Raw genomic sequence first — 27,952 nt, forward strand, 5'->3', positions numbered from 1 at the left:
CGGTACATGTTGGCCAATATTTTTGCATTATGTGTCAGGCAGAAAAAAATAAGAAAAGAAAAAGCATGTACTGGTATAAAAATACGTATAAAACTGTTTTATTCCATTAATATTTTGTCCAATTTATTTCCCCTTTGACCTGAGCAGGTAATATAAAGGTCAGCGAATTTCCAATTCAGATCTGAGTATATCAAACGTCACAGTGAAATTTGTATGACAAAAGGCCAATCAGAGATCCACATTCCTATAGGTCAAATGAAGAGGGGCATTCACGCACTTGTCACACATCGCAGCGCCCCCTTTCGGCAAACTTTTGAAAAGTGCCCGTATACAGGTATTATCAAAATGGCGTCGATACAGGTTTGATGGAAAGCAGGTCACTGCTACTTTACGCGGAATTACAGTTTTAGGTGAGTACCAAGGTTCCGGTTAGTCATGGGTTAAGAACTATATGTAATTGCTAGCTGCTACTTACTTTGTTAGACAATTTATCATTGGGGTACTTATCTTTCTGATGGTAGAGTATTCGGTTGATGTGTTGTTGTTGAAATCGGAGACGGCCCGTCCCACCCGGTGGCAAAGACAAGCTTTAAGGACATAGGTCTTTGCGGAGGCGTGGTCAAGCCCACGGAAACAAAGGTTTTCTGACTCACGTCTGTCACAGTATAATGTTCCAAATATCGTGCCTGGAAAGGTTACATAATTTGTATTATCTACACCAAACTGAAATCTAGATGCAAAGCGTAAGAAGTGACCTAGGCATGTGTCACCTTCTGTTGGCTGGGATTTAAAACCTGTTGATTGTACATTAGGTTAAACGGGGATTTTAAAGTTAAAGGTGATGGCATGTGGTTGAGTTACATCAAATGATTGAATAACTGGCTTTTGACAATGAACATCTGAGAAGGGGGGGGGGGATCATTGACTAAGAACAGAATCGACCTCGTCTTTGCAACTGCCAATTCAACACCTTTGTCATTTGAAGGGTTACATTACTGATGGCTGTATTTAATGTAATTGGTGCTCTGAAGGATTTGCTCATTACTTCTTAAATACCATTAATTCTGGTTATTACTACGTTTAGATGTACTTGTAAAATAATCACAAGTGGCACATGTTCACCACAGTGTAGTCTTAGAAATGTTACAGTTGCACCAAGATCAATGTATGACTTCACTTCCATTTCGCATTTCTTAAAAACATTGCATGTATGTTGCATATGCTATGAATGTAGCGGTAATGTGGAATAGGTTACATTCAAAGGTCAGGAAATAATTTTCGGTTATGAAGGTTACATACATACATACATACATACCCAAATCTACCCAATACCTCAACATGACATATCAGGAAACTGAGTGGAAGTTGACAGCCACTGAAGAGTGAAGTGATCATATTGACACTCTTAAGTCACTATACCCTGTATGAAAATGTGCCAGTTATACTTTTATTAAAATGATAGCTTGAAAATCATGACTTAGGAAACCTGTTGTAACTTGTTGCTCTGCTGTTGCTTTTTGTGTTTTTTTTTTTTTTTCTGGTATGGGTACCTTTATGCATTGTTACTGTCTAAACATTGGGTATACTCTGTTTCTTACTTGTGGTAACAGGTGGGACACTTTCACTTTTGAAATTTTGCATCTTAAAAGAAGGATATCAGATATTTGTTTGATATCCTTGTTTATATCCATTTCAAAATTTGTGTATAAAGTAGGCTTTTTGTCCCATATAATAAATGAAATATAAAAACACTGAAGTCTGAATGTTGTCTCAACAGTATCTGCTATTAAACCTCATGTCCTATCAAAACTTGTACACATGGATATTCGTGGCTAGTAATGCGCTAACCGCAATAATTTACTATTATCACAACTTATTACATACTTTCATCTAGTCTTAGATTGCTCTGATGTTAGGTTTGTCAAAGTCATTTACAGCCAAAGATGGAACCAAACCAACATCAGAGATAACTCCGTTTTTAAAACCTCATGAAGTTACCTATCCTTGTTGAATATGTCAAGGCTGGCAGTACAATGGGTGGCTGGCTTTGAGCATTTACCAAATAATATTCAGATGATGCACTTCTTGAAATAGCTAATTGATGTTGTGCTTCAAAGCGGATAAATATTGAAGGGACATGCGTGACTGCAAACCTCAGGTTGTGGAGAAGTATTTCACAGGTAATTTTTGTCCCAAACTACTATGGCAACTGCATTAGGTTTTTAAATGGAACACATTTTGACGTTCTGAGACTATCCTTGGCCAAACAAAGGTTTTCCAAATATAACAGAGCAATCTAGAAGTCATCCTTTATATTTTGACTCATCGTTAATTATTTTGTGTAGAACAGAACCAAATGTATGCTTTTGCTGATGTTGGACAACTGGAAATATTTTAGGCACAAAAGTAGAATTATCATAATAATTAAAAGGCAATTTACATGTGTTTAGTGTAGGATCATAGTATAGCTTTAGTTTCCATCATTTTTGTATGCATGTGGTAGATAGATGGATAGAAGAAATGTTGTTTGCCTGTCCTTCACTTTCTTGTTATGAATGATTGGAAACTGCCTATCATCATCGCACAATGCTCACATACACAATGAATATTGGGGGCCTCCGTGGCTCAATCGGTTAGCGCGCTAGCGCAGCGTATTGACCCAGAAGCCTCTCACCAATGCGGTCGCTGTGAGTTCAAGACCAGCTCATGCAGCCTTCCTCTCCGGCCGTACGTGGGAAGGTCTGCCAGCAACCTGCGGATGGTCATGGGTTTCCCCCAATCAAAAGAAAAAAAAAAAAAAAAAATCACAATGAGTATTAAGATGAAGTTTCAGAACAAGATACATGTGTGATCAATTGTATTGATGTCCAGTTAATACTTTTCATTTCCTTCATACAGTTTTTATAACAAGACACTTAGTTAGTTACCATTATTCATAAAAGATTACAGTTTGTAGAACAAGGTGGCACCCAGTCAGTGCTAAAGGTAAACATTTGATAATACTCTTAGGGACTGTACCATTGTTTTTGATAATCTGATTTGTTGTGAATACATGCAAAATAATAAGTAAAGCCTCATGCAGAAGATACGTACCTATATCTCATATACCACCCAGGGCAGAGTATAATAGTGTACATAGACAATTCAACCTGATTACATGTTTACATGATGTTATATATGTTATTAATGTAACATTGTGAGGTTATTATCCTGTGTTTGTGTAGACTGATAAAATTACATCCATGTATTTTTGGAGCCCTAAATCAGGTGCACTGACTTAGTGAGTCAGTGATAATTAAGGATAATTAAGGGAGCTACTGAATAGACTTTCAAAATTGTATTTTATATCTTACATGTTTTTTAGCACATGTATGCTTCAAAGCACATTGCTAACTTTGCAACAGCTTAAGCAAAACCAACTTGTTCTTACATGATAATTATCCATAAATTTACTTGTAAGTTTAGTATTTGAGATCAAATGACCTTTGTACATACAGTGTACGTTCTAGATATAAATGTTGTATAGTACAGCAATTATAGGAAATAATATTAGGAATTATGGATTATGCATTAGTGAGGACAATAGTAGAGGCTACACACAAACTGAAGATGCATTTGTAATTGGTCATTTTTACTTTTACGAATTGTTGAGAAAATACCTTGATATGGCTGCAATATTGGTCAAGTTGCGGTGGCATTATACAGTCAGCGTCATTCATTCATTTATGATTTTAATGTGTTAACTCCGTCCCTGGCAATTTTGTTTGTGAATTGTAGATCAGAGCCTGGCTATTCAAAACTGGTTTAGGACTTAATACCTGATCTAACTTTAAGACAAGTCTTCAATTTTGTATTTAGCCTCAAAAAAATTATGTACCAGTTTATTAAATATGAAGTAAAATTTCCGCTGTTATACCTTGACTTTGGAGAACTGCATTGGCTGCTGAGTTTGGCTAAATTTTGATTTTATACCAGTATCAGCTAATACATTTTTGAACAACTGGGCCCTGTATTATTGTACAGCATTAAAATGTATGTGTTGTATTTGAATGATCTATTTTGCGTTACAGCTAAGCCTATGTGAATTTTTTGCACAAATCTGAATTTTTTTTTCTTCTAGTGATAGTAGTAACTTAATAGTGTAGTAATTTAACTTATTAGAGTTAGCAGCCATTGTTCCCACAGGTCTGTTACATGTTTCTGAATGTTGGCACTTCAGTTATGGCTGTATAACATACAAGTAAATAGAACAATCTGACCCCTTATGGGAAAGGGTTATGGGAAAGTGATTGACCTGCAGTTTTTGTAAGCAACATATTCTTTTTTTAATTTGCTTGACCACCTAATTTGTCATGTGTCTGTTTTCTCGCACACTGAGCCTGTCATTAAAAGAATAATTAGGGCAGTTCAGGTACTGACTGTACTGACAACTGTAAGAAAGCCCCCTATCGGTATGTACATGTACTAGTAGAGAAAATATGTGATGGTTAAAGCTCACAACTTTGGAATGCTGTGGTATATGAGGAATGTAGAAGGCCCATGTGACTGAATTATCGTGAGGAGGTGGATAATATAAAGAGATCACATTGATATTACCCACTTGTATCTCAAGTTGACATGCCAGATTGTTGAAGTCATGAAATATGTATTTGCTGTCCAAGCATGCATACATGTATGTGTGTGTTGCAAATAGTTTCACTCAGAAAAGTACATGTATTTTTGCACAGTGTGTGTTGTGTATGGCACTGTGTATGTAGTCCTTGCTTGTAGTTTGTTGATGTAACTTGTGATATGTGAATGGAGGTAGTTAATGCTTATGGCCAAGTACAACCGACATTTGATCAACATGAAGTATTTCCAAACACATGGTAACCACGTTAACATTAAAACAGCCACATGACAGGCATGGCTACAACAAGGTTAGGTCAGACTCACCTCAAACACACAGTTTTCGAGTTATATGTAGTGTATGTTGTTCCAATCCACAGAGTGACGTCCCAATGCACAATTTTTTGTTGCTATATGATGGCATGGCGGCGCTACATGCTTACATGTGTATCTTTTAACATAGCAGTAGTAGTTTTAAGATCAAACTAGATTGTCATAGGCGCAATATTTTGCAATATTGAGAACCCAAAGCTACTCAAGAACATACCAGTATTAGGAAGATCAGTTTAGCCCTGCTTCATTAGTTTTCTACATTATATATAACATCCAATGTTCAAATTGGCGAGACTGATTTGGCTTATATACTTTTGAAACTTTATCTGAAACTAGAGTATGATTAAGTGCAATGTTTACAGTGCAAGACTTCTCTTGTATTTAGGACTTGATTAGATAAAACTTGATTACCGTAATTCTTCAAGCTTTTCGCATGTTTACAAGGTGTTCACTCAGGCACATTCCGAAGGTATTATTTGGTTTAGACCGATAAGATAACGTCTTTGGTAAAGCTCCAAAATGGGCCAATCTAACCAATGTATTTTTGTCTCCAAAATCAACTTAAAAATGTGTATAAATTGCAGTGAAAGTTGAAATATGCGAAAAGTTTGGGGAATTAGGGATGATCCATTTTTATTTAGTTTTTGTTTTGAGATAAGATCCTTGAAGATTGTAAATGTGAAGCCACCTTAATACATACAATGTGCGATATATAGTGTCTGTATAGAGTGAAGCATTGGAGCTGTGAATGTGTGAAGGCTAGAAAACAGTTTGGTAGAGATGATGTATCACCAGCACAAAATGACTGTAAAAAATTGTAATTATGACAAGGATAAGGTACGCTAGAGCCAAGATGCCTTCACTGTGTATTTGTTAGAATGGAGCACAGGTTAACCTTAAACTGAGGTGTCTGATGTATATCTGCTGGCCCATTTGGTCCTCATAACCCAGCCACAAACTGCCATGGCTCAGGAAGATGGCTTCTAAGTGTTATTTTGATTGGCATGTGGTGTGTTAATCCCACTTAGTGTTATTTTTAGGTGGCTCTGCCAGTGTAGCCCTATGCTAATGGATTTTGCATGAAGACTGACTTAAGATAGCTCATGCGCTGCAGAAAATGAACCCTGTGAGTTCTTGTTCTTTGTTTTTGTGTTTATAATGTCTATTTGATATACATGTACATGTACACTGGATGTAGGTTATTCTTGTAAGAATTTATTTTTGTACGCCAAAGATTTTTTAGTCTTGCAGAATATTGTGTGAACATTAGGTTTCATGGTTATACAGTACATACCTGCACATGCATGATATACATGCACCTGCAAGGTATGTCTGTCTTGTTCTCCAAGTGTACACAGGGAGATAAACTGTGGCTATTTTCTTGTGGGTCTAGCCAACACCTATATGGGAGATCTCTGTGTTGAAGTTGAAGGTGGCTTAATTTTGTATTATTGCAATTTTTAGCTGCAACAAGCATCTGCATAGGCTGCTCAGTTGCTCTGCGTATCTGCAGGTCAGTTGGTTTATGACTGATTGGATGGTCGGGCAAATTGGCGACCACTTGTCTTCAAACTGTCTCCCACTGCCCTGTTTCCCTTATTTCAGACTACTGGATGCTTTATCTTGTTTTATATATATATTGTATTGGTTGTTTTTTTTTAATTGGACTCAGAACTACATGTTTCCTATGTATTGTTTTCTCTGTGAAACCCTTGGGGAAGAACAGTTCAATAGTAAATTGTCCGAACTACCTTTGATAAATGATAAGATATTAGTACTATAACAGGGACTATTCACTTGTTAATTGTGCAGACATTTACTTTTGGCAAAATGTCACAGTTATTGCATATTTTGGCTTGTTTCTGTTTGTTTCTCCTTCGGGGGGGGGGGGGGGGGGGGGCAAGGTTTGTGGGTTATTGCTGCAGCACTAAGTTATGACTTGTATGTTTGCATGTCATATGTTAGGCCTTGCTTTTAATAAAGTACATGGTTATATCAACTCTGTCAACACTAGATAGTGAAAGGATAATGACATGTACATGTACATCAGATCAATTGTGATATAGCTTGATACAATATTATTGCAATTCTAATTGCTGCTTTGTTTTTTAAAAGACTCAGCTTTTGAACTTTGCAATGCACCATTCTCACTTCTGTTGGATATTCATCGGGATGTAGCTAAAATATCACAAAGCAGTGTGTTTGCATTAGGTGATCATTTTGATGTTGCATGTATATTGAACACTGTAAGCATTTTAGTCCAATATATATATGCTGTCATATGCTGATCTGTAATTTCATTTTGCTTGGATTTTGAGTGTTTCGTTTATCTTAAGGGTTTTGATGTTTATTGGCTATGTAGGAGCCATAGTATGACATTCCTAATTAGTAATATTTTATGGCTTTTATTAGCCTCCAAGAATATACTTTTGGGGCGAATACTTCACGACATTTATTACATGTAATACGTCATGCACATGTAATAGCATACATGTGTAGGATGAGGCTGTGCTGTTTTCAGGGTAATAGTCATTAGTTTTCAGCCTTAGGCCACCTCACATTCCCTGACTTCTATATGAACACAGTCAGTGGATTCTGCATGTACATGTAGCCACTGGCAGGCTAGGGACTCTGCTGCAGTTCATGTACTACGAAACCATGTGGTGACCTAGATTGCAGCAGGATTGTGGCTGTGCTCAGGAGTAAAATCCCAAAATTTGGTGCTCTCAGGCACACATGTGGGCCAAACTTGTATTGTTTTTATTTGCATTCCAGTCCTAGCTCAGCCTGGAGTGGTATGTGGTCATAGACAGATTACCTAATAAAGCATGGAGGGGGGAAGACTAGGGAGATATAAGTGTTACCTGATTTAATATCTGTAGTACAGGTCCATCTGATCTGATGGCCTAAGGTTGGATTATAAGCTATGCAAATGTGTATGTAACTGTTATACAACATGCAGTGTGCAAGGCGTAACTGATGGTGATAATTATGTTTGTAACACTAATTAAACAGGTGACTTTATCATTTGCTTTGCAGAGTGCAAACATTTTGACCTTGATGCACTCATCAATGGCATGTCTAAATGTCATCATACGTGTATAAATTATATGTGGAAATGCAGTTGATTACATCGGTGAAAGTTCTCAATAAACAGTTTGTGTAGTAAAGAAAGTCTGGCTTACACAGTTGTACAGCTCATGCTGGCTTCTTCTCCGGCCGTACGTGGGGAGGTCTGACAGCAACCTGCGGATGGTTGTGGGTTTCCCCCAGGCTCTGGCTGGTTTCCTCCCACCATAATGCTGGCTGCAGTCGTATAAGTGAAATATTCTTGAGTACGGCGTACGACACCAGTCAAATAAATAAATAAATAAATACACAATTGTATACATGTGGGTGACTGACATTCGTGTACTGTCTTGATGTGTATTTTTAGTTGTTTATTCAGGTTTTTTATTTTATTTTTGCAATATAGGTAGTGTACATGTGCATGAACACGGTCAAATCTAGGGAAAGGTCAATAAGGCACAATTACACATTTGTTTACTTCAGATTTATTAAATTTGGTGACAAAGTTCAGTGTAATATTTTGTCTATGTTAATAATGTTTTAATGCGTAGCGTATCTCAGTTTTTGCAGATGTTGATATATGTGCCTAAATGAAGAAGCTGTAAACCTGATTTATAATACTGAATTGTTACCTCATGTATGGATAAATGGTTGTAAAAATCTTGAGCATGGTGTAAATCAGAAGGTACAGCAATCAAATACATGTACACTACTGCAATGTTGAATTAAATATTATATCTACTGTCCGTATTAATTAGTTGCCAAACCTTAACACATGGCTTATATTTAAAGTGACTGAACTGCATGTAGGTGCACAAAATAACTTTGCTCTGACAAAAAATGTATGTTTTATTATATTATTAATGACAAATTTAACTTTAGGCTATTTTGTAATGACTTCCATTTATGCACATATTGTGTGATTGGCAAAGTGCAAGCTAGGTTTACCCATACATTTATGTATATACATGTGGATGTACAATGTATATAATATGTCTGCTTAGCTTTTATCTATAATCACGTAAGATTTCTGTATTACTGGTAAACAACCCCTAATCTACAACAACAGGAAGTTTCAAGTGTGAAAGCAACACCTGTAAAATCTCGGGCTCTGGTAAGCTCAAACCTGCAGTTATACTTACATACATGTTTATGGAACATGTATCATAAGAAAACTATTGACATGCAAATCTATCAAAGTTTAACATGAAGCAAAAGCTATGTGTGTATGTCATAAGACATGTTTTGGTTCAGCTGCTCAAGGAAACAGTTGTCTGCCTGAGGAACATCAGCTTATTAACCAGGTTGATTAAGAGATATATATATATATATATATATATATATATATATATATATATATATATATATATATTGATTATGAGATATATATTTTATATATATATATATCTCATATTCAACCTGGTTAATAAGCTGATGTTCCTCTAGACCCAGGATCTCAAAGCTGTCTTAGAATTAAGTCAGACTAACATGTACATGTAGCCTTGGCTTCAAAATAATTTACTGCTCTGAAATCATCGCTTACCTGACTAGTCAGAATTTTTGTATTTTAATCCCGTTAGATGTCATTAGACTTTCATAACAATTTGAAAATCAGTGCTTGAGTTATATAACAGGTTACAACTGTGCTAGACTCTAGTCTAGGGCAGCTTGTGACCCTGGCATGCCTGGGGCCGGATGTGCTAAGTTGCAAGAATTTAATACCCATGATATGGTACCTGTAAGTGTGACTGATGACACCCTGCTTCTCTCATGAGAAGGAAAAGAAAGTTGGCCACCAACAACTAATTTAAACAAAATCTAACAACTCACCACAGAGCTATAGACACAATTAAAATATTTTAAATTTCATCATTTCAGTAGTGTTAGCAAATAACACCTGTAATTTGCTAGGCACATGTTAAAAGAACAGGTGGGCTGTATCAAATAGGTACAATGTGGTATACCCTATACGGTAGCTCATATACAAATTACATGTGGGATTTAATACATTTACTAAGCATAATTATTTATAATGGAAATAAGCCTTAACTTTGGGAATTCCATTTATGATAAAGGGATTTGTTTATTAATATTATGTGTCATCCTTTGTGTCAGCTAGCACTGAACATGTAAACATACAGGGCACAGGTTGGCTGATGACAGGCTGTTTATGTTAGTGTGGAACATGTCAGGATTTGCTGACTGGGCTGCTTACAGAATTGGTCCCAGTAATTCTGCCACTAAACATTCTGGGTAGAGCACAACTTACTCATGTTGCAGTTATGACAAGCCACCCATGAACTGCCTAATCCTTCTAACTTTGAGGACATTTTTATGAAAGCAAGGAATGACATTTTTTTTTTTTTTTTGAAGTTTTTTTGAAAAGTAAAGATATGAATATGTTGTTTATTAGATAAGCAAACCACGTGAAGAAAAAGAAACTACATTTTCCTGCTACAATTGCAGGTACATGTATATTGACAAAAAAGAGCAGACCAGGTGTCCCTAAAAATAGAATAGTTACTTTGCTTACTTGCTTTTACATGTACAGGTATGTAAGTTAATATGTCAGGGGTATAGCAGTATTGTAGCGTCTCCCAACTGTTTGGACACAAGATGCCGGGTTGAACACTACACACGGGATTTTTAAATTCCATTGCACTCATTGTGCATGGGACATTATTTAAAATGACAACACAACTAGAGAGTATTTTCTCACTATCCTCTATCTGCATACATGATTATGAGATTTATTTTATTTTTTTTAGAATGTGGGCTCCATTAAACATACATGTTGAATTTGTTCTGTATGGGATTGACAGGGATTGAGTTGTAAACACCAGTTACCCAAAGTACACCTTTATTCATGCGCCAAACTGGTGTGCCTGCACGTGTATATTATGCTACTCACACACACAACAGAGGAACCTGTGAACTATGATTTATGGGACAGGCTGACCCTCCCAGGCACTGCATGCCCCTGGGTCAGATTGCAGCCTCTTATCTTAGCTGACTGTAAACCTAGTAAATTGGAGGAGAAATGATCCTAGGGCTGTAATGTTACAGATCAGGACTATGGGACCATGTATGTATAACTGTCAACAAACAGTAAGTGGGCCAGTAACCCAGAGTACCACATCAGGCCGTGTGTGCAGTGTGTTAGGGAGTGGTCTGGCACCTAGGAGAGCCAGCCCATTGTATGCCGCTGAGGTCAGGGTCAGGTGCAGGAGGTGGTGTATACGGTCTACCCTTCAGTTCTCGGCACATTTTGTACTGGATCAGGGACTTATACAGAGCGTTTTTGATGAGAAGTTAGGGATAGCAGATGATTTTTATATTTTTGTGTTATTGCATTCATGCACATAAAAATTGTCAAACTGACGGCTTTTCTAATCAGAAAGCTGATTGAACAGTGAAACTATTCTGAAGGATCAAGCTGTTTAAATATACCGTACCCCAAAGATGTATATATGTGTATATGTATCACAGATGTATATGATGTATATGGTACCAGGCATGACCTGAAATCCTCCAGACATGCCGTTCAGATTGACCAGTTCTTCATGATTTGTTCAGATTTGTTCCTGTGCCTGTCTAAAACTACAAGTTAAAGTAAAATTTGATTTGCCAAACCCAAAACTGAGTGAGGATATTGCCTGTCAAAAAGGACTTTTCTTCGTAACCATTTTGGAAATTACATTCTGTAATCTTTACTTCGTAATATATGTACCTCATCTTGTATAGCCTGCTCTTCACAGACTGAAACCACTCACAGTTCTGCCCAAAAGTAAAAATTACAACTCTATGGAAATAAAAACACATTAACACAAAGTATGGACTTAAAGCAGGTTAATTTGTAACTTCATTGATGCTCTCATAAAGTAAAAAACAAAAAAAATATACAGATGTCTTGACAGGTTCCTGGGACTAAAACATGTACAATGTATGTACAACAACAGTTTACAGGCATGTTACACATACATGGTGTACTTGTACGTGTGACTTAGAGTGGCTGGCTGTTCAATACTTGTGCATTCATAGTGCATAACAACTCAACAACCTTCTGTTAATTTTTTTTTTATACTCATATTGAAATCCTGATTTAAAAATGACATGGTTGGGCTACCTGTGTTAGAACTCTCATTATGGTTTTCATGCCAAGGGGACATGCACTGCGCATGCAAGACCGAAGGGCAAAATATCTCTGAATATATTACAAACTCAAGGTGCAAAAAATGCAAAAAAAAAATCCTGAGTTCATATAGAAGTGAAATCAATAACAATTTTTTTTTGAAGGCAAAACAATTTTAAGGCTAGATATGAATTTACACTTTTACTGAATAACTGTAACAGGTATGTTGAATACATGCATGTAAAATTCAGTACCTGTGGTATTTTTATTGAACAGTTTCAGTGGAATTCAACACGTGTGGCTGTATAGACCGTGTGCTGTGTAAGCGGACGATTGTGGTACATTGCAAAGCTAGTTGAGGAAGCATTTAGTCATGCATACCTGTGCATTACGTATCTGCTGGAGCTTATAAATTCTGTAATTTGCGTGATTTGCCATTAGATTTATCACCTGATTTGTGCAATTAGTTGACTTTAAAGGAAAAGACCTCTAAAAATGGAAGTAGGCATCACTAAATAGACCACTTAAAACTATGCACAAACATACTTTGATTTATTTTTTAAGATTTTTGCGACAAGAATTAAAGGTGCTCAAACATGATTTCTAAGGTGGGCTTTGTGAACCATACTATCAGAAGTTAGAAACTCTAAAGTCATAGGAAGTTTATCCCACTCTAATCACGACACTGAATGTTGGAATAACTCTTTTTAACCTGTGAGTAAAAGATTACTGAAACAATGTTCCCAAAAATTCCTTCCTTCTGGTGTACATCTGTCATTAGGAAAAAAATGTGATGTGACGTCACAGCTGCTAGCTACCGTCAGTATGGCCTATAATGCCTACCATAGTAATCAGATATTTGAATGCTATTCAACACTCTTAAAAAATTTAATAAAATAAATGAAAGTATTTTTATGCATAGTTTTCAGTTGAACCTTATTTGATATATTGCTTTCTTTTACTTTAATGCTCATGTTGTGACATCATTTGTGAACCGAAATGTGAACAAAATTTTAGAAAACTTACGGTTATGTGGCTGTCAAGTGTTCACTCAGCCATGACCGAATACATCGAGCTTTTAAATGGTGGGTCTGTTCTATTGGTCGATGAGGTTACCAAATCTGAAGCTCACCTTGTAAACATTAGCTTGACAGGAGAAGAATAGAAGATATTTTTTTGTGGGGAATACACAGGAATGTAGGATGTGCTGTCAGATAAACCCATTCTGCTCTGACTGTTACAGTCCTGGGGAAATAAGTCATGCTCTTGTACAGCACAAATGAAACCCATCTGAAATGAGCTAGTTTAAATTTTTAATGGGAGTTGAACTGCATGTAGCCTAGGATTTTTGCCTGGCTGAAATTAGTATCATATATTTATGAAGATATACATGTAATTTTGTTGTATTGTAGTATGACAGAGGTATTTACATGTTCTAGCATGTTACTAGGTTATAGTACTAGTACATACATGTGTACTTTTAAATCATATGCATACATGTATAGTGTACAAGGAAACACTTTGGGTAATGTTACGTGTTAGATGTACATGTATTTACAAAAAATTAATGATTAGAGATGGATATGCTGAATAATGTCATTGCTAGCAGTCTTCTTAAACCAAATTTCTACATGTCTAAAAGATTGCTGCCTGATATTGTTGGGATACTGATGCATGGAAAAGTAGCAGGTCGTAGTGACATCCAGTAAGGCCATGCTTGAAAAACGTGCCCGTTGCCTCCAAGGGAACATGGCCTTGTGGCAATAAAAAAAGTATAAGGGTAGGTATTTTTATTTTGGTTAAGGAAAGAAATCAGGATTTTAACGAAAGTATCACTGAGAGTAAAGTAAGATAAAGGAATTACACCAAAATCCGAAAACAAATTTCAAAGTAGGGGCCTTGGAGGGTCAGTCAGATTACCCCTAACATATGATTTTATAGTGATGGTCTAAGTGCACGTGCCTATGTAGGTTCACTTTTGACTCGTACATTTCCATGTACATGCTATAGAATGTGTGGTCAGTTTTGTCATGTGCACGTACATTTACCTGGCAAATTGTAGTGGTTTACTCAGACGCTTGAGTTTCCTGCACCCACACCCCTGACCATTTCCCTGTGTAACATTCTCAAGTACAGCATTATACACCAGATTTGAGATGTACTGAGGGGCCTCCATGGTCTTAATTTGTTAGCGCACTAGTGCAGCGTATTGACCTAGGAGCTTCTCACCAATGCGGTTGCTGTGAGTTCAAGTCCAGCTCATTCCGGCTTCCTCTCCAGTGTTAATTTAATACCAGGGCTTTGTTCTGTTTTTCAGATGTACAGATCAGTTTGACATCCTAGGAGCCAAGATGTTCAAAAAGAAAAAGTCGAAGCCTATGATTTCCGATCCAATAAACTTTGAGCATCGTGTACATGCTGGGTTTGACAAGAAAGAGCAGCGCTATGTGGGTCTTCCTAAACAATGGGCCAGTATTATAGGGGAGGAGTCGGATCGGCCCCGGCCAATCATAGATCCCTCTTACATCACACAGGTGGACATTACTCCATTAAAGGTAAGATGTGATCTACAAGTAGCTTATGGGGCTAAGTTGTCTTGACAGTCGGATTTATAGTATCATGAAATGGTGCTATAAAAAGAAGATTGGTTTTAAGGAAAGTAATGAAAGGTATACCAAAACAAATTTCCTATACCCTGTATTAAGAAAAGAAGACCAGATGTTTCATGATTAGGTTTCATTAATTCCCTTCCTAAACCTACTAGTACACTTGTCCTTTCGTTCCAAGGACAAAGTTTGTAAGAAAGTTTACAAAGGAAACAACTTCTTTGGCAGATCTAGTCAAATATACATTTTATGGTATGTATTTTTCATGTATTTTCTTTACAGACGATCGTACGTGGTTCACAAGGTGGTTTTAACGTGGCCAGGTCAAATTCTCTGCGTGAGGCCAGCCCTCCACCGTACAGGCGCCTTCAGTATTTACCTAACCACAATGCCCCACCCCTGATAGAGGAGGACTACCCATCCCCTGGACGACCTGTGTCACATCATGGCCCTCCCCAGTACTACCAGGGCCACTCCCCACATCACCCACACGACCCTCGCAAAGCCCGGCGCAGCGAAGGGTACGATGGCTACAACCATGACCCCCGCAGTGATGGGCGGGATTACTACGATGGACCTCGACATAATTACAACAGCTTGGAGCGCCCTGCCAACGATCATCCAAATTCACCCCACAAATATGGTCACCCTGGCCAAGATATGTACAGGCATCCATCACGCTCATCGCCAGCTGTTAATAATCAGGTGAATAGTCCACATCGGGTAGAAGACAACCACTATGGCAACCAAAGAAAAATGGCAAATGGACAAATTAATAACCATGGTAATAATCAAGGCGCACGTCGCCAACTAATACCAGGCCCGGGATCTCCACCTGCACACCAAGGGGGAGGCTACCATGGTCACCCAAGTTCTCCAGCTGAGCAATACAGGACAGTGAGTATTCTCCTCTTTGTCATTTCTGAGTTTTTGTGCAATAAAACCGAGTTTCTCTTCCAGGTCCTTTCAAGAAAAAAATTATTACATGTATATATGAGTGGCATAAGAAAAGTCTGTGCTTTTGATCAAGGATAAATTGATGTGTGTGATCCATGTGCATTGGCTATTTTTCTTCTTGCATTGTTTTCAGTTTCTTTGCATTTTGCTCGGTGATTTTGTTATGCACAGTGTACATGTGCAAACATGTGGGTAAGGATCTATGAGTTCAGTTCTGATTACCAGCTACTCCAAGGACGGTGTATATGTATCTTTTCATTGTTGGCCTGCAACTATCACAAAACCAGATTTAATGTTATTATGTTTCAAATAAACAGTGGTGGGTTAAGGTTTAAACTGGGTGGTAAATTCTGAAAAACCAAGATGATACATAATTCAAGCTTATTTTATGAAATCTAACACATTGTGGGGAGGGTTTAGGGGTTTATTTCACTGTGCCCATAAACATTACATCCATATTTATCAGTGGCAGCAACCTGCAGGTGGTCGTGGGTTTCTTCTCAGCTTGGCCCGGTTTCCTCTCACCATAATGCTGGCTGCCATATTCTTTAGTAGGACCTAAAACACCAGTCAAATAAAGTTGGTTAGTGTTTGTACACATCTGATGTAAATAATGTGTGAAAGTAACATAAAGAAATGCTGCCTTCGAAGGATTATCTCCTGAAGATTAACTCCAAAATAGAATTTGCATTCACACTTCTTTTCTTTTGATCTTATCTACATCTAATTTTATTTGTTATGGCTGCTTGTGTAATGCTTCATTTTTCTTTTCTTTGCTGAACTTGAAATTTCTGTTTGCATGGTTGTCATTTTGTTTTTAATGGATAATTCTCAACTCGCGTGCAACATGATTAAAAGATGAAGACAACTGATTTTGAATTTGCTGCTCTTGATAATTTATTGTTAATTTTACGGGCTCAAAATAAGAGATTCTAAGTCATTAGTGAATATAAAGGCACACCAAAAACTCAGCCATTCTGAATGCATGACCCATGTGTAATCTGACTCTAAATAATTACCAGACATTGGTAGATCTTCCGTTTTATTTTATTTTTATTTTTTTTTATTTTGTGTCGGTACAGAACTTGAAATTTAACGGCAGACGTCCATGCTTAAGGACAACTTCCTGTAGATTTCAAGGTCTACTACATCTGTATATTATAGACCTCCTCTGTCAGGTTCTACATGCTGTTCTTGTTTTTTTGTTGCATGTTTTCTCCTTTATGATTTGTCACATGACTGTGTTGTTCCATTGTGAAGGTCCATGGCTTGTCTCCGGGAACTCAGAATTCCCCTCACCAGGGGCCACCCCAGCCCCCACACCACGCCCCAGCCTCCCCACGACAACAGGCTAATTCCCCCAGTAAATCACCCCCTAAATCACCAGGCCCAAGTCCAGAACAGCAGCGGCTTTCGCACAAAGAGGTAAACATTAAGGTTGAAACTGTGCTGCTACAGGCAATACTTGCAATATGTCAGCGGTAACAGCACTCAATACCTTGCCTTCAGGAGAGTGTTGATGTTTCCGTCAAATACAGCTGAATGCTGTTCCCAGCACTACATGTAGTACACTTGTACCAGTACCAGACATTTGTAAGATGGAGTCTGTTTGTATATCGGCATAAGTACACGAATAATACACATAGATATTTTAATGTGACTTTAGAATTCCTGGCTCAAATGATTTACAGGCTGTAAAACTTCATGAACAAAGCCAAACATAATGAAGCTTGATTTTGGTTAAATATAGTTCATAATTTTAAATGTATGACAGAAAAGGTTGTAGACATAAAAGACAACTCTGCTAAAATTGGCCTTTATGAGATCAGAATTATCAAGTTTTATTAAAGCAAGATTTGTATTTCTTTCATCTATAGTATGGACTGACAAAGCATTGATTTTTTTTTAACACTTTAGTTTCAAGCACATGGATTCTTAAACTGCATCTTGATTGCATGATATTTACTTTTTTTTGAGGCCCTCTTTTTATTTTGCACGATTTTTTTTTTTTTTCATTTCATTTAACTTCCTTGCATTTATCAAGATTGTCACCTTGATTTACAGGTATATGTAAGTGCAAGTGTGGTGTATTTGTACACTCAGATTGTGTGCTGTTTTCTTAACGAAGATTCATGTCAGTTTCTTACATAAGTTCCTGGCAGTTGACTGTTAATGAGATATTCTGTAAATCAGCTTTTTATTGGTAGCCTTCAACATGTTTAATTCTGTAGTCATGACGACTGTTGTAATGTAAATGCTGTGTTTGTTTTTAGTTCCGTGCAGCTTTACAGATGGTGGTCAGTCCAGGTGATCCTCGTGGAAACCTGGATAACTTCATCAAGATCGGTGAGGGATCCACAGGTATTGTCTGTATCGCTACAGAGCGCAACAGTGGCCGGCAGGTGGCCGTCAAGAAGATGGACTTGAGGAAACAACAGAGACGGGAACTTCTATTTAATGAGGTGTGTTTGAAACGTCAGCTGTCATTATGTTAACAGAAAGATTGTTCTTTAAGCTCAGACATTTTTAGCCTGAAATTTAATGAGGTCTAAATGAGTGTGGTGCCTAAGCATTTCCTGCCTACGCCAGTTGATTTGCCACTAGTGATGTAAAACCACACCATCCTCTACTCTTTGTATGGAGCAGTACTCCTGAACTACCATTTTGTGCCATGACCACAACAATTACAGAATTACAGAAAAGGACAAAAGAGTACATCTCTTGGACTGACTTTTGTTAGGCAGGCAATTTTCATATTAAGTTGTCCTAAACAATTTTTTTTGAAACATGCATGTGTCACATAGTGCCTAGAAGATATAAGTGACTGCTTGGATGGCCTAATGGTTAGAACATCTGCCTTGAAGTTGGGCGACCTAGGATAAAACCCCAAAAATGGTACTTGTTGCTGCCTCACTTGGCACACATCTCTAACAGGTTTCTCTAAGGAAACAGGACTGGTTGGCCATAGCCAGTATGTGCACACACCTAATCACTCCTTCTTGTCACATGAATGAAACATTGTTAAGTACAACATAAGACCCCTAGCATACATATGTACATCACCAATGCCGTCGCTGTTAGTTCAAGTCCAGCTCATGCTGGCTTCCTCTCCGGCCGTACATGGGTTGGGCCGCCAGCAACCTGCTGATGTTCGTGGGTTTCCCCCGGGCGCTGCCTGGTTTCCATTCACCATAATGCTGGCCGCTGTCGTATAAGTGAAATATTCTTGTGTACGGCGTAAAACACCAATCACATAAATAAATAAATACGTATGTACATAGATATAGGAGATACAGGTAGGACGAATACTTCCTTTTCATTCAAGCAAATCTCATTATCTGTGTGGCCTTGGCAACAATAAGAAGGTGGCCATGCTTGAAGTTGTGGAAGTGTTGCCCAGTTTTGCTGTTTGTTGAACATCACGTTGTTCAACCATTGTCAGTGACTTGAAAGGGATCTGTTTTCCCTGGGTGCTCGGATTTTCTTCACATATATTACTTCTGTCATCCTGTAAGTTAAAAAACGTAGTGCATGATGCGTACAAAATGTTTTGTGGCTTGAGATATGTGGTGTACATACATGAGTGCCGTGTTATGTTTGGTCAGGTTGTCATCATGCGGGACTACCATCACCCCAATGTGGTGGACATGTACGACAGCTTCCTGGTGGGAGATGAGCTGTGGGTGGTGATGGAATTCCTGGAGGGAGGTGCTCTCACTGATATAGTCACCCACTCCAGGTCAGTTGCATGTACATGTATATAAAGGCACTGTAATTCTTCAACCTTCTCGTGTGTTGGCAAGGTGTTTATTCAAGCATGTTCTGAAAGCATTATCCTGTGTTGACATAAAATTGTACTATTTGTAAAGCCCTGAAACTGGCCAGTCCAACCAATGTATTTTTCTCTTCAAAATTAAATTGAAAATATGCATTAATTACACTGAAAGTAGCTCTTTCATATGCAAAAAGGTTGAGGAATTAGAGTGGTAAGTCAGTTGATAACATTTACTTGTTTTATTGATGAATTTAGTCACAAACTGTGTTCAAAAGTTGATAAACACTTACACAGTCCTTTGGGTTACACTCGTAAGATATCATGTGAAAATCAATCTGCATGTTATATAAATTGTACTGTTTTTATAAAAAAAGTAAAACGATGTCGTGAAGATACTCGGGTCCTTTTACATTGAAGCATGTACTGCTTGTTGTAAACTTGTAGTCTAATGACTTTGTCAACTTGATGTTTTCTGGTTTTCCTTCACAGAATGAATGAAGAACAAATTGCAACAGTTTGTAAAGCTTGTTTGAAAGCTCTGGCCTTTTTACACACTCATGGAGTCATTCATCGGGACATCAAGTCAGACTCTATATTACTGTCACATGATGGAAAGGTGAGATTTTGGGGCTTATCACCAATTGTGACTTCATATTATACAGAGGGCTCTTGCTGGCCCTCTCTGGCTGCAACCAAAGGCCATTGGTCGATGAATCATGTGCTCAAATCAAGCTCCCATATTCTTGGCTGCCTCAGGAGGTTTGTCAAGGGCAGTGGTTTGGTGCGGGCCAAGTTTCATTCAGTTTTCAAGCTGACCACTATCATAGATGTGAAACATTCTTGATTATGGTAATACGCTTTATTAAAAAATATAAGTGATTACAACTACATAGGCACTGGAACATCATAAAAAGTGGGTGGAATGAAACAGTGTTATGCGATGCGATCAGACTTTCAAGGGGCTGCCCAGGTCCCGGAAGCTGCATTCTTTCAGCCAGTTGAAGAGCTCTTTTAGGTTATTTCTAGTAACTAACATACTTATAAACAGAGATGGCTGATTAGGGCCAATTTGCTGTTTTAAAAACTGTCACATTGTTAGTTGTGTCCAGTGATACCTAGTTGTTTGAACAAACCCCACTAACATTATGGTGTTCTTTGTTTGACCAGGTTAAGCTGTCCGATTTTGGATTCTGTGCTCAGGTTAATCCAGAACTGCCAAAACGTAAATCCTTAGTCGGAACTCCTTACTGGATGGCACCAGAGGTTATTTCTCGACTACCCTATGGGCCAGAGGTAAGAGAAACCACAAATTATTCATGTGTAGTCTAAGACCTTCACAGTGATAGCAAATTACGTGTTTAGAACAGTAAATGAGACACAAGATGAGGGATAGTGTGACAATTTAACATGAATGTGTGATATAATGGATTTACATTCTGTGTTAATTGGTATCATTTTACCAGTATAACAATTGATTTATTACATTCCAAGAAGCAAGTATATTATATCAAAAACACTGTTATTGTCTGTAAGGCACCTTTGTCATAGGATTTAGTCTGATTAAGTGGTTGTCTGGATTGTCAGGTGGACATCTGGTCATTGGGAATAATGGTGATGGAAATGATTGATGGAGAACCACCATTCTTCAATGAGCCCCCATTACAAGCCATGAGAAGGATACGAGACATGCCACCTCCAAAACTGAAGAATACTCACAGGGTAGGTAACTCCTATTAAACTTCACTAAAGATTATTACTTGATGTGAATGATGGAAGGTGAACAAGACACACTGGGTGAGGTACAGATTTTAAGGTTATTTTATATGTTGTGGTCCTGTGGTATCGTGTGCAGTGTAGATGCTGGCTTTTATGGGGAATTACCCTTCATGTATCTGGATTTTCATTATTTTCTGATTTGAACTAATGGTGGAAATTGGTTAATTAAAAACATATTATTCATGTGTTTTCATGAGAGGAAGTTGAAGTTGATGTTATGTACTGATGTGTTAAGTGAATAATCAGTTTCTCATGAAACACAAAACATAAACCTGCAATCTGAGAGGATTGTTAGATTTTTTCTGCTGTCTTCTGGTTTTGTCTGACCACAAAACTGGAAAATGTATTGTTGAAAAATTCTTAAATACAAGTATGGTGGCAACAGTTGAATGAACAGCGGTGTCTGCCAGAAGTCGCCTTGGCTCAGAACCCATTTCTGACTGATTTGTCACAAGATTTGTATCTGATTCGGTGTGGTAGTTTCTCCAATCCAGTTTCCTCCACCCATAAACCTGATCTCTGTCATTTAAGTATGGTATAATACAAAGCTGTCCACAGTCAAATAAACCAGTCAAATGAACAAACCAACCCATATGTAGGAGTATTATGACACCTTTTCTCTTTACTTGTCTGTTCATGTAGGTGTCACCTCGACTCCAGGGTTTTATAGAGAAGATGTTAATCCGTGACCCATCCCAACGGTCCACAGCCTTTGACTTACTACAACATCCGTTCCTACATCAGGCTGGTCAGCCAGGTTGTCTAACCCCATTGATGAGAAGCTTCAGACACAGCCCATGTTGACCCCTTCCTTTCCTCTCTCTTTCTCAGGCCACTGACCAGCGGTCAGCGGGATCCAGGTCTCAGTCAAAGACTTAAACCTACATGTGCTAAAGCACTCACTCGTATTCATTACTAATGTACTTCCTCATGTGCCAGATAACAGCCTTAAGAGTGCATGTTCCTTTCCTGAAAACTGTTGGAAGAATGTGGAACATGTTGGGATATTTGACATTGTGGGACTTACTTACAAGTTAGCTCTTAAGGATGCTAAATTGGTATCATGAATATACAGTATAGCATAAATAGCACACACAAGACTGAGCAGTGGACTTTGTGTCCAATACAGGCCATGGGCATCTTGTTGGTCATCATGATGTATCTAGCTGTGTCCAGCATATGGAAACTTGTGCCCTGTTTTAAAATCCATGTATGTAGAACAAAAGTCTTATGTTATCCTCATTTTAGCAGAGATCTGTTTTGAGTTCTGTATGTAAATAAACTGCATGCTATTTTTGGATCAGTTACTGAATCACCTCATTATTATTATTATTATGGTTATTATATAAACTATTTTGCTTTATGTTTGTTTTGTTGTGGGATTTTATGACAATCTGTGCATCTGACGTCTATGAAATGCCTACTGGGTGCTTACAGTATCTGGTTTTCAGCACAATGAACTGTTTTAGTTATTACTGGGCATGTATGTATGTGGCCTGTATAGAAGAGATAAACATGCATTCCCTGTTAAACAGCACTAGAGCATGGAAGTTCTTGCTATGGGTGTTTGCAAAAATCTGTGGAGCACGGTCAGCATTGTTTTCCTTATGTGTATGTTTTACTGGTGTTCACAGGCCCATACTAGAAGTGAAACACACATGCCACTGTGTCATTATCTGAGAGTGGAGACATGTGGAATCATGCATTGCTGTAGAACAGTCCAGAGGTTAGCATAATGTTGAGCCTTCCTGTGTATAATCTGGTCTGTGTGTGTATAATACATGTACACTTAGTATTGTTACGATAAAGCCAGCATGTGTGATGTTGTGGATGGTTTGCACACCTAAGTCTCTGCTATTGACTATCAGAGATAGGCCAGCAATAATTGCATTCAGAGAAGCCTCAAAGCGTCACATTCATGATGTCAAATATTCAGTTTTGAAGCTGAGGCATTGGCAGTGCTCACTCTGAATCACCCATTCAGTAAACGGTAATAGAGACTTTGCCATGGGAAGTAATCAGTTGCTTACTGAAAGTCATGAGCTGGTGTGTGAAGGAGTTACCTCCCTTATGAATGTTTGTATCCGTTTGCACAAGTGATGGGTGAAAGTTTACATGTCATATTCTTCATATTTGTATACATTATTCTGGTAGTGATCATTGTCAGGTGTTAGGACAAATTTCATGCTTTTCCTCAAAGTCAGATTTTCCATGATTCATTAAGTGCTTCAAGCAACTTCTTACATTTGTCATTTGATTTTTTTTCAAAGCTTGTATGTAGGTATACAAAGTAAAAATTATGGCCAAAATTTGTATTTATCTTTTTCTCTCTTAAACCCAGTGTGCAGTAGTATATTCTTGTCATTGCGCCAGACTAAACAGTCTGCTAATATGATTAACTAGTTAGAAAGTAGAAACTTCCACTTACTAAGTTCTACATTTTGCCTCATTCAGAGAGTTCTTAGAAAGGTGTTTTTAAAAATGTAAGCATTATTTCAGGACATTTAATTCCGTCTAAAATTGCATTTTTGTGGGGCAAAATGGTTGGTCATGTACCGTAACTAAGAGTGAATAAGAAACAGTGGTACGCATTTTCTATGTTCCATACATACATACCATTAGGTAATTTAGTTTATTGCACTTAACAGAATAATTCAGTTTCTAAATGACAGCTTGAGAAACCTTTTGAAAGGCATAAAGTGGTAAATCCAGTATTGGTTTGCCAAACATTCCACCAGATCACGCTGAAAAATATTTTGTTATTCTTTTATGTGGATTCAGCTCTTGTTCTTGAAATAAACAAGGTTTTGTTCTGGTGCAGATGAGACTCGAATGGGCTGAAAATAAGAAAGTTATTAACATCGTTCCATGCCAAACTAGTTCGCAAAATGAGAACTTGTAATAAATATGATAGTAAGAACTGACAGATTATGACAAGATTTCAGAATTTGAAAATGGTAGAGAACGAAAATCATATGACTCACAGTCTTTATGTGTCTATTACAACAGCGAAAGCTGGTTAGCTTTTGACAAGCCTGTTAACCAATGGAGCCGTCTGATAATGATGAACCTGTCTGGTAACCATGGAGCTGTGAGGTAGTCCTGTAACTGTTGGGTAACCATTTAGCTGTTAGGTAACCATTTAGCTGTAAGGTAACCATTTAGCTGTTAGGTAACCATTTAGCTACCTGGTAACTGTTGAGTTGTTTGGTAACCATGGAGCTGTGGTAGCCATGGAGCTGCATGGTAACCATGGAGCTGTCTGGTGAATATGATGTACTAGCTGTGTCTTAGTCATCAGCAGTAATGTACATGTATATAAGTAATATGCCAACATTGATGTCATATTTTGGCAACATTTTGCAGTATAACAATAATGATGCTGTTTATATGTAGGTGGTGTTTAGCTTGGAAACCTATTGTCTTTGTTATACCTTTTGATATTATATACATTAATCCAATGAAAGTGTTATGATTTTGAATGACATTTAGGGGAACCTGCATTTTTTGACTATTTTAAGCAAGTTGTAGAGGAGATGCATTGGGAGACAAAAAAGCTTGAAAAGTATGTAATGTTTCCCATCAAATTGCAATTTGTTTTATGCAGCTACGTGTCTGTCTGCATTGCTACAGATAATAAAGTAATGGAGAGCTTTGCTCTAATATTTTGTAAAAGTATGAAGTGAAGGAAAATGCCTTGATATATTCCACTTGTTATTTTCTACAAACTTTTGCTACGCATTTATCCATTTTCCATGTGTTTTTGTATCCATGCCCTCTCCCTCGGTAAATATACAACCCCCCATCCCATACTCATTTTGTGCATCTTTGCTCATACCTGTATTTTTTTTTCTTCGAGTTTGCCATTACCATTCTCATTTTTTGCCTTTATAAGGGAGGAGGAGTTGTCACTAAATTCATCACAGATTTTTTTTCGACTGTTTACAAATAATACCTGAGGAATCCAACTAACTTTGTCATCTCAATATTTTGCGACTGTTACCAACGAAATTCAATATTTAGACAATATTCATCGGTTGACAGATCATAAAAAGTGCCTTTTATGGCGATTTGGTTCTCATCACCTCTTGCATAACAAGCCAACTGCCAACATTGCCTTCATGCTATAAGCTGTCACTAATGAAGACCTTAAATCAAAATAATGGACTTTAATGAAAACGAACCAAAAGTATTCAATCAGAGGAATTATATTTTTTCCATTGCTATTTTTTTTTTTAGCGAGTGTTTTTGGAACTTTGTGGTACTGATGTCAGTTTTTGTGCTTTTCTTGTATGCAATATTACCAATGCCTCTCTGACAGGATATTAAAGTTTAATCATGGCTTGTCTTCAGTACTTTTGGCTCTAAGCCTTAAATGGCGACATTAATACTCCTCAACCAGAACCATAGTATCTAATTTTCAGTATACTCCTCAAATACTCCTCAGATAACATTTGCAGGAATAACGTCATGAATGATATATCAACCTAGATAAAAACAGCAAATACCCTCAGTGGCTTGGCTTGGATCAAACGACAAGCATTCTGAATGGCTCTGCTTGGATCAAACGACAAGCATTCTGAATGGCTCTGCTTGAATCAAAAGACAAGCATTCTGAATGGCTCTGCTTGGATCAAACGACAAGCATTCTGAAATGACAAGCATTCTGAATGGCTCTGCTTGGATCAAACAACAAGCATTCTGAATGGCTCTGCTTGGATAAAACAAGCATTGTGAATGGCTCAGCTTGGATCAGTACAACAAACAACCCAAGTGGATCAGTTCAGATAAAAACAACAAGCATTCCTAAGTGGTTCAGTGTTGATAAAATAAAACAGCTTTGTGTTATAAAGGTTGTTTTCTAAATGTTGCAAGTACCCCCCTCGTCTCCCATGAGATGTTAAAATGATGGTTTATTCTTGTACATATCCCCCAGTTGATTTATTAAATACATAGAGAGGTTAGAATTTGATGTGAAGCATGTGATAGTGAAGTTAATCTTGTGGTAATAGGATGATTGTAATATTGTGACGTTCAGTGTTGGAGATGATGACAGGGAAATTTCAAGCAATTAGGTCTGTGTTAGTACAGGTAATATCTAGTTTCGTCCTACATTTTTTAATGACCATGTGATAACCAGCCAATGGTTTAGTTCTGTTGTTTTAACCATGTACATCTGTGTATGAATAGGCTTATGTTCCACTCTGTGCACAATATTATCGTAGCTTAAGCATGTCCGTATCAATTATAATTATGTGAGTATAAGCATGTTACTTCATATCCCCTGAAAGCAGGGGAACAGTTATTCGCTTCTAGACATTGTTTTTTGGTATGGTATCAGTTTCCAGCCGTGTTAACCGGAATTGTGATAGAGGAAATAGCCTGTGCTCAGAGGATTTATTTTCATGTTAGTAATTGTTTTTTCTTTTTTTCTTCTTCTTCAGTATGAATTTGTAATTTATGCGCCGACATTTACTTACTTATCATTCAACAGTAAGTACTTAAAACTGTTAGATAAGGTTATATTGTAACTGAATTCGGCCTAGCATTGTCCAGGTATTTAGAAGAAAATACGAGTGGTGATGGCAATTCTTGGGATCATCATCTGAGTGAGGGGAGCCCATTCACATGTAGTTTCATGAACAGGAAACCTTAGATGATTTACTTGCACAGTGAAATCACTAGTAGCCCTGAAATAGACTAACAAAGTTGACATCTTGTGTAATGACGACAAGCATTTTTTTTGGAAGTGAAGATTCGTCAGCAACTCAGTGTAGGTTGAAAAAATTTACCTTTGACTTTTTTGGATGAGATATTTTTTTTTGAGATATATTTTTTAAAGAAACAGCCTATGTGAGAAACAATGCATGGATTGTAAGGTTCCATGATGGATTTAAACTCGTGACAACTTCTTACTATGCTACAAAATACATTTGCACACTTAAGGTGTAAAAACCTGAAGCTCAACATGTCAGTCTCAAAGTCACCAGATTCCATTTTGCCGTGGTTTTCATTTTCATTTTTTAAGTGAAGGCACTATGCAACGTTAAACAGTAGAATCCGCCCAGATATTTTGTTATTGGTTGTTGTCTGTGTGGACTATAGTTTAATAAAGTGTGCCTCCTTGACAGGGGTTTATAAGGGAAAAAACATTAGTTAAGTGTAATCTTAGTGAAAGTATTAATCTGTTTTCTTTGATATTTTGTTTTATATGAAAAGTGTGAAATTTTGACAGAATCATTCCATTGACAGCCTGTATGTCACCTAATTTCCTTATCAAATGGTTTTCCAAAAGGCTGTTATTGTCTTTGTCGCATTCAGCTAAATGTATAAATCTACAAAGACATCTTTTTTTTTTTTGTCATATCAACACTTGAACAACACTGGTATCAGCATAAGATTTAACATGTATTACTTTGAAACTACCATTGATGTATTTACATCCCAGTTTCTTCATGTAAGCCAATCTGAATTTTGTGAAATAAGATGCTCTCCAGATATTTGATACAGTTGTCAGTGGTAGCAGTATAATAATAATAACACATGCACAGCTTATAAACTCCATCTTGTGTACAGCGACCCAGTGGTTATGGAAATAATAAAATGTATTTAGCTAAACTAAACTGGACTATTGTGAATTTTTGTTGTTGTGGAACAGTGTCAATTCCTGCTGTCCAACAGGGAAATGTGTATGAT

General features: G+C 37.4%; 1 protein-coding gene across 2 annotated transcripts; it reads left to right on the top strand.

Moving 5' to 3' along the window:
• Positions 1-341: 341 nt before the first annotated feature.
• LOC135469340 (serine/threonine-protein kinase PAK 5-like) lies at positions 342-27,869 on the top strand. 2 transcript variants are annotated; one of them, XM_064747965.1, is made up of 10 exons: positions 342-410; positions 14,460-14,697; positions 15,031-15,645; positions 16,966-17,130; positions 17,979-18,167; positions 19,311-19,444; positions 19,970-20,096; positions 20,648-20,773; positions 21,065-21,199; positions 21,899-27,869. In XM_064747965.1, exons 2-10 carry the CDS (start codon positions 14,494-14,496, stop codon positions 22,058-22,060), a joined length of 1,857 nt encoding a protein of 618 aa, XP_064604035.1. In that variant the 5' UTR covers positions 342-410; positions 14,460-14,493; the 3' UTR covers positions 22,061-27,869. The 2 variants fall into 2 exon arrangements, with proteins under 2 accessions (XP_064604035.1, XP_064604036.1); XM_064747966.1 differs by lacking the exon at positions 16,966-17,130.
• The last annotated feature ends 83 nt before the right edge of the window (positions 27,870-27,952 follow it).

This window comes from Liolophura sinensis, chromosome 6 (genome assembly GCF_032854445.1).
Source record: "Liolophura sinensis isolate JHLJ2023 chromosome 6, CUHK_Ljap_v2, whole genome shotgun sequence".
NCBI lineage: Eukaryota > Metazoa > Mollusca > Polyplacophora > Chitonida > Chitonidae > Liolophura > Liolophura sinensis.

Coding starts and splice junctions, on each gene's coding strand:
- LOC135469340 (XM_064747965.1), top strand. CDS start 14,494: ATGTTCAAAAAGAAAAAGTCGAAGCCTATGATTTCCGATCCAATAAAC. Junction 20,097..20,647: donor TACTGTCACATGATGGAAAG/GTGAGATTTTGG, acceptor TTGTTTGACCAG/GTTAAGCTGTCCGATTTTGG. Junction 21,200..21,898: donor AACTGAAGAATACTCACAGG/GTAGGTAACTCC, acceptor CTGTTCATGTAG/GTGTCACCTCGACTCCAGGG.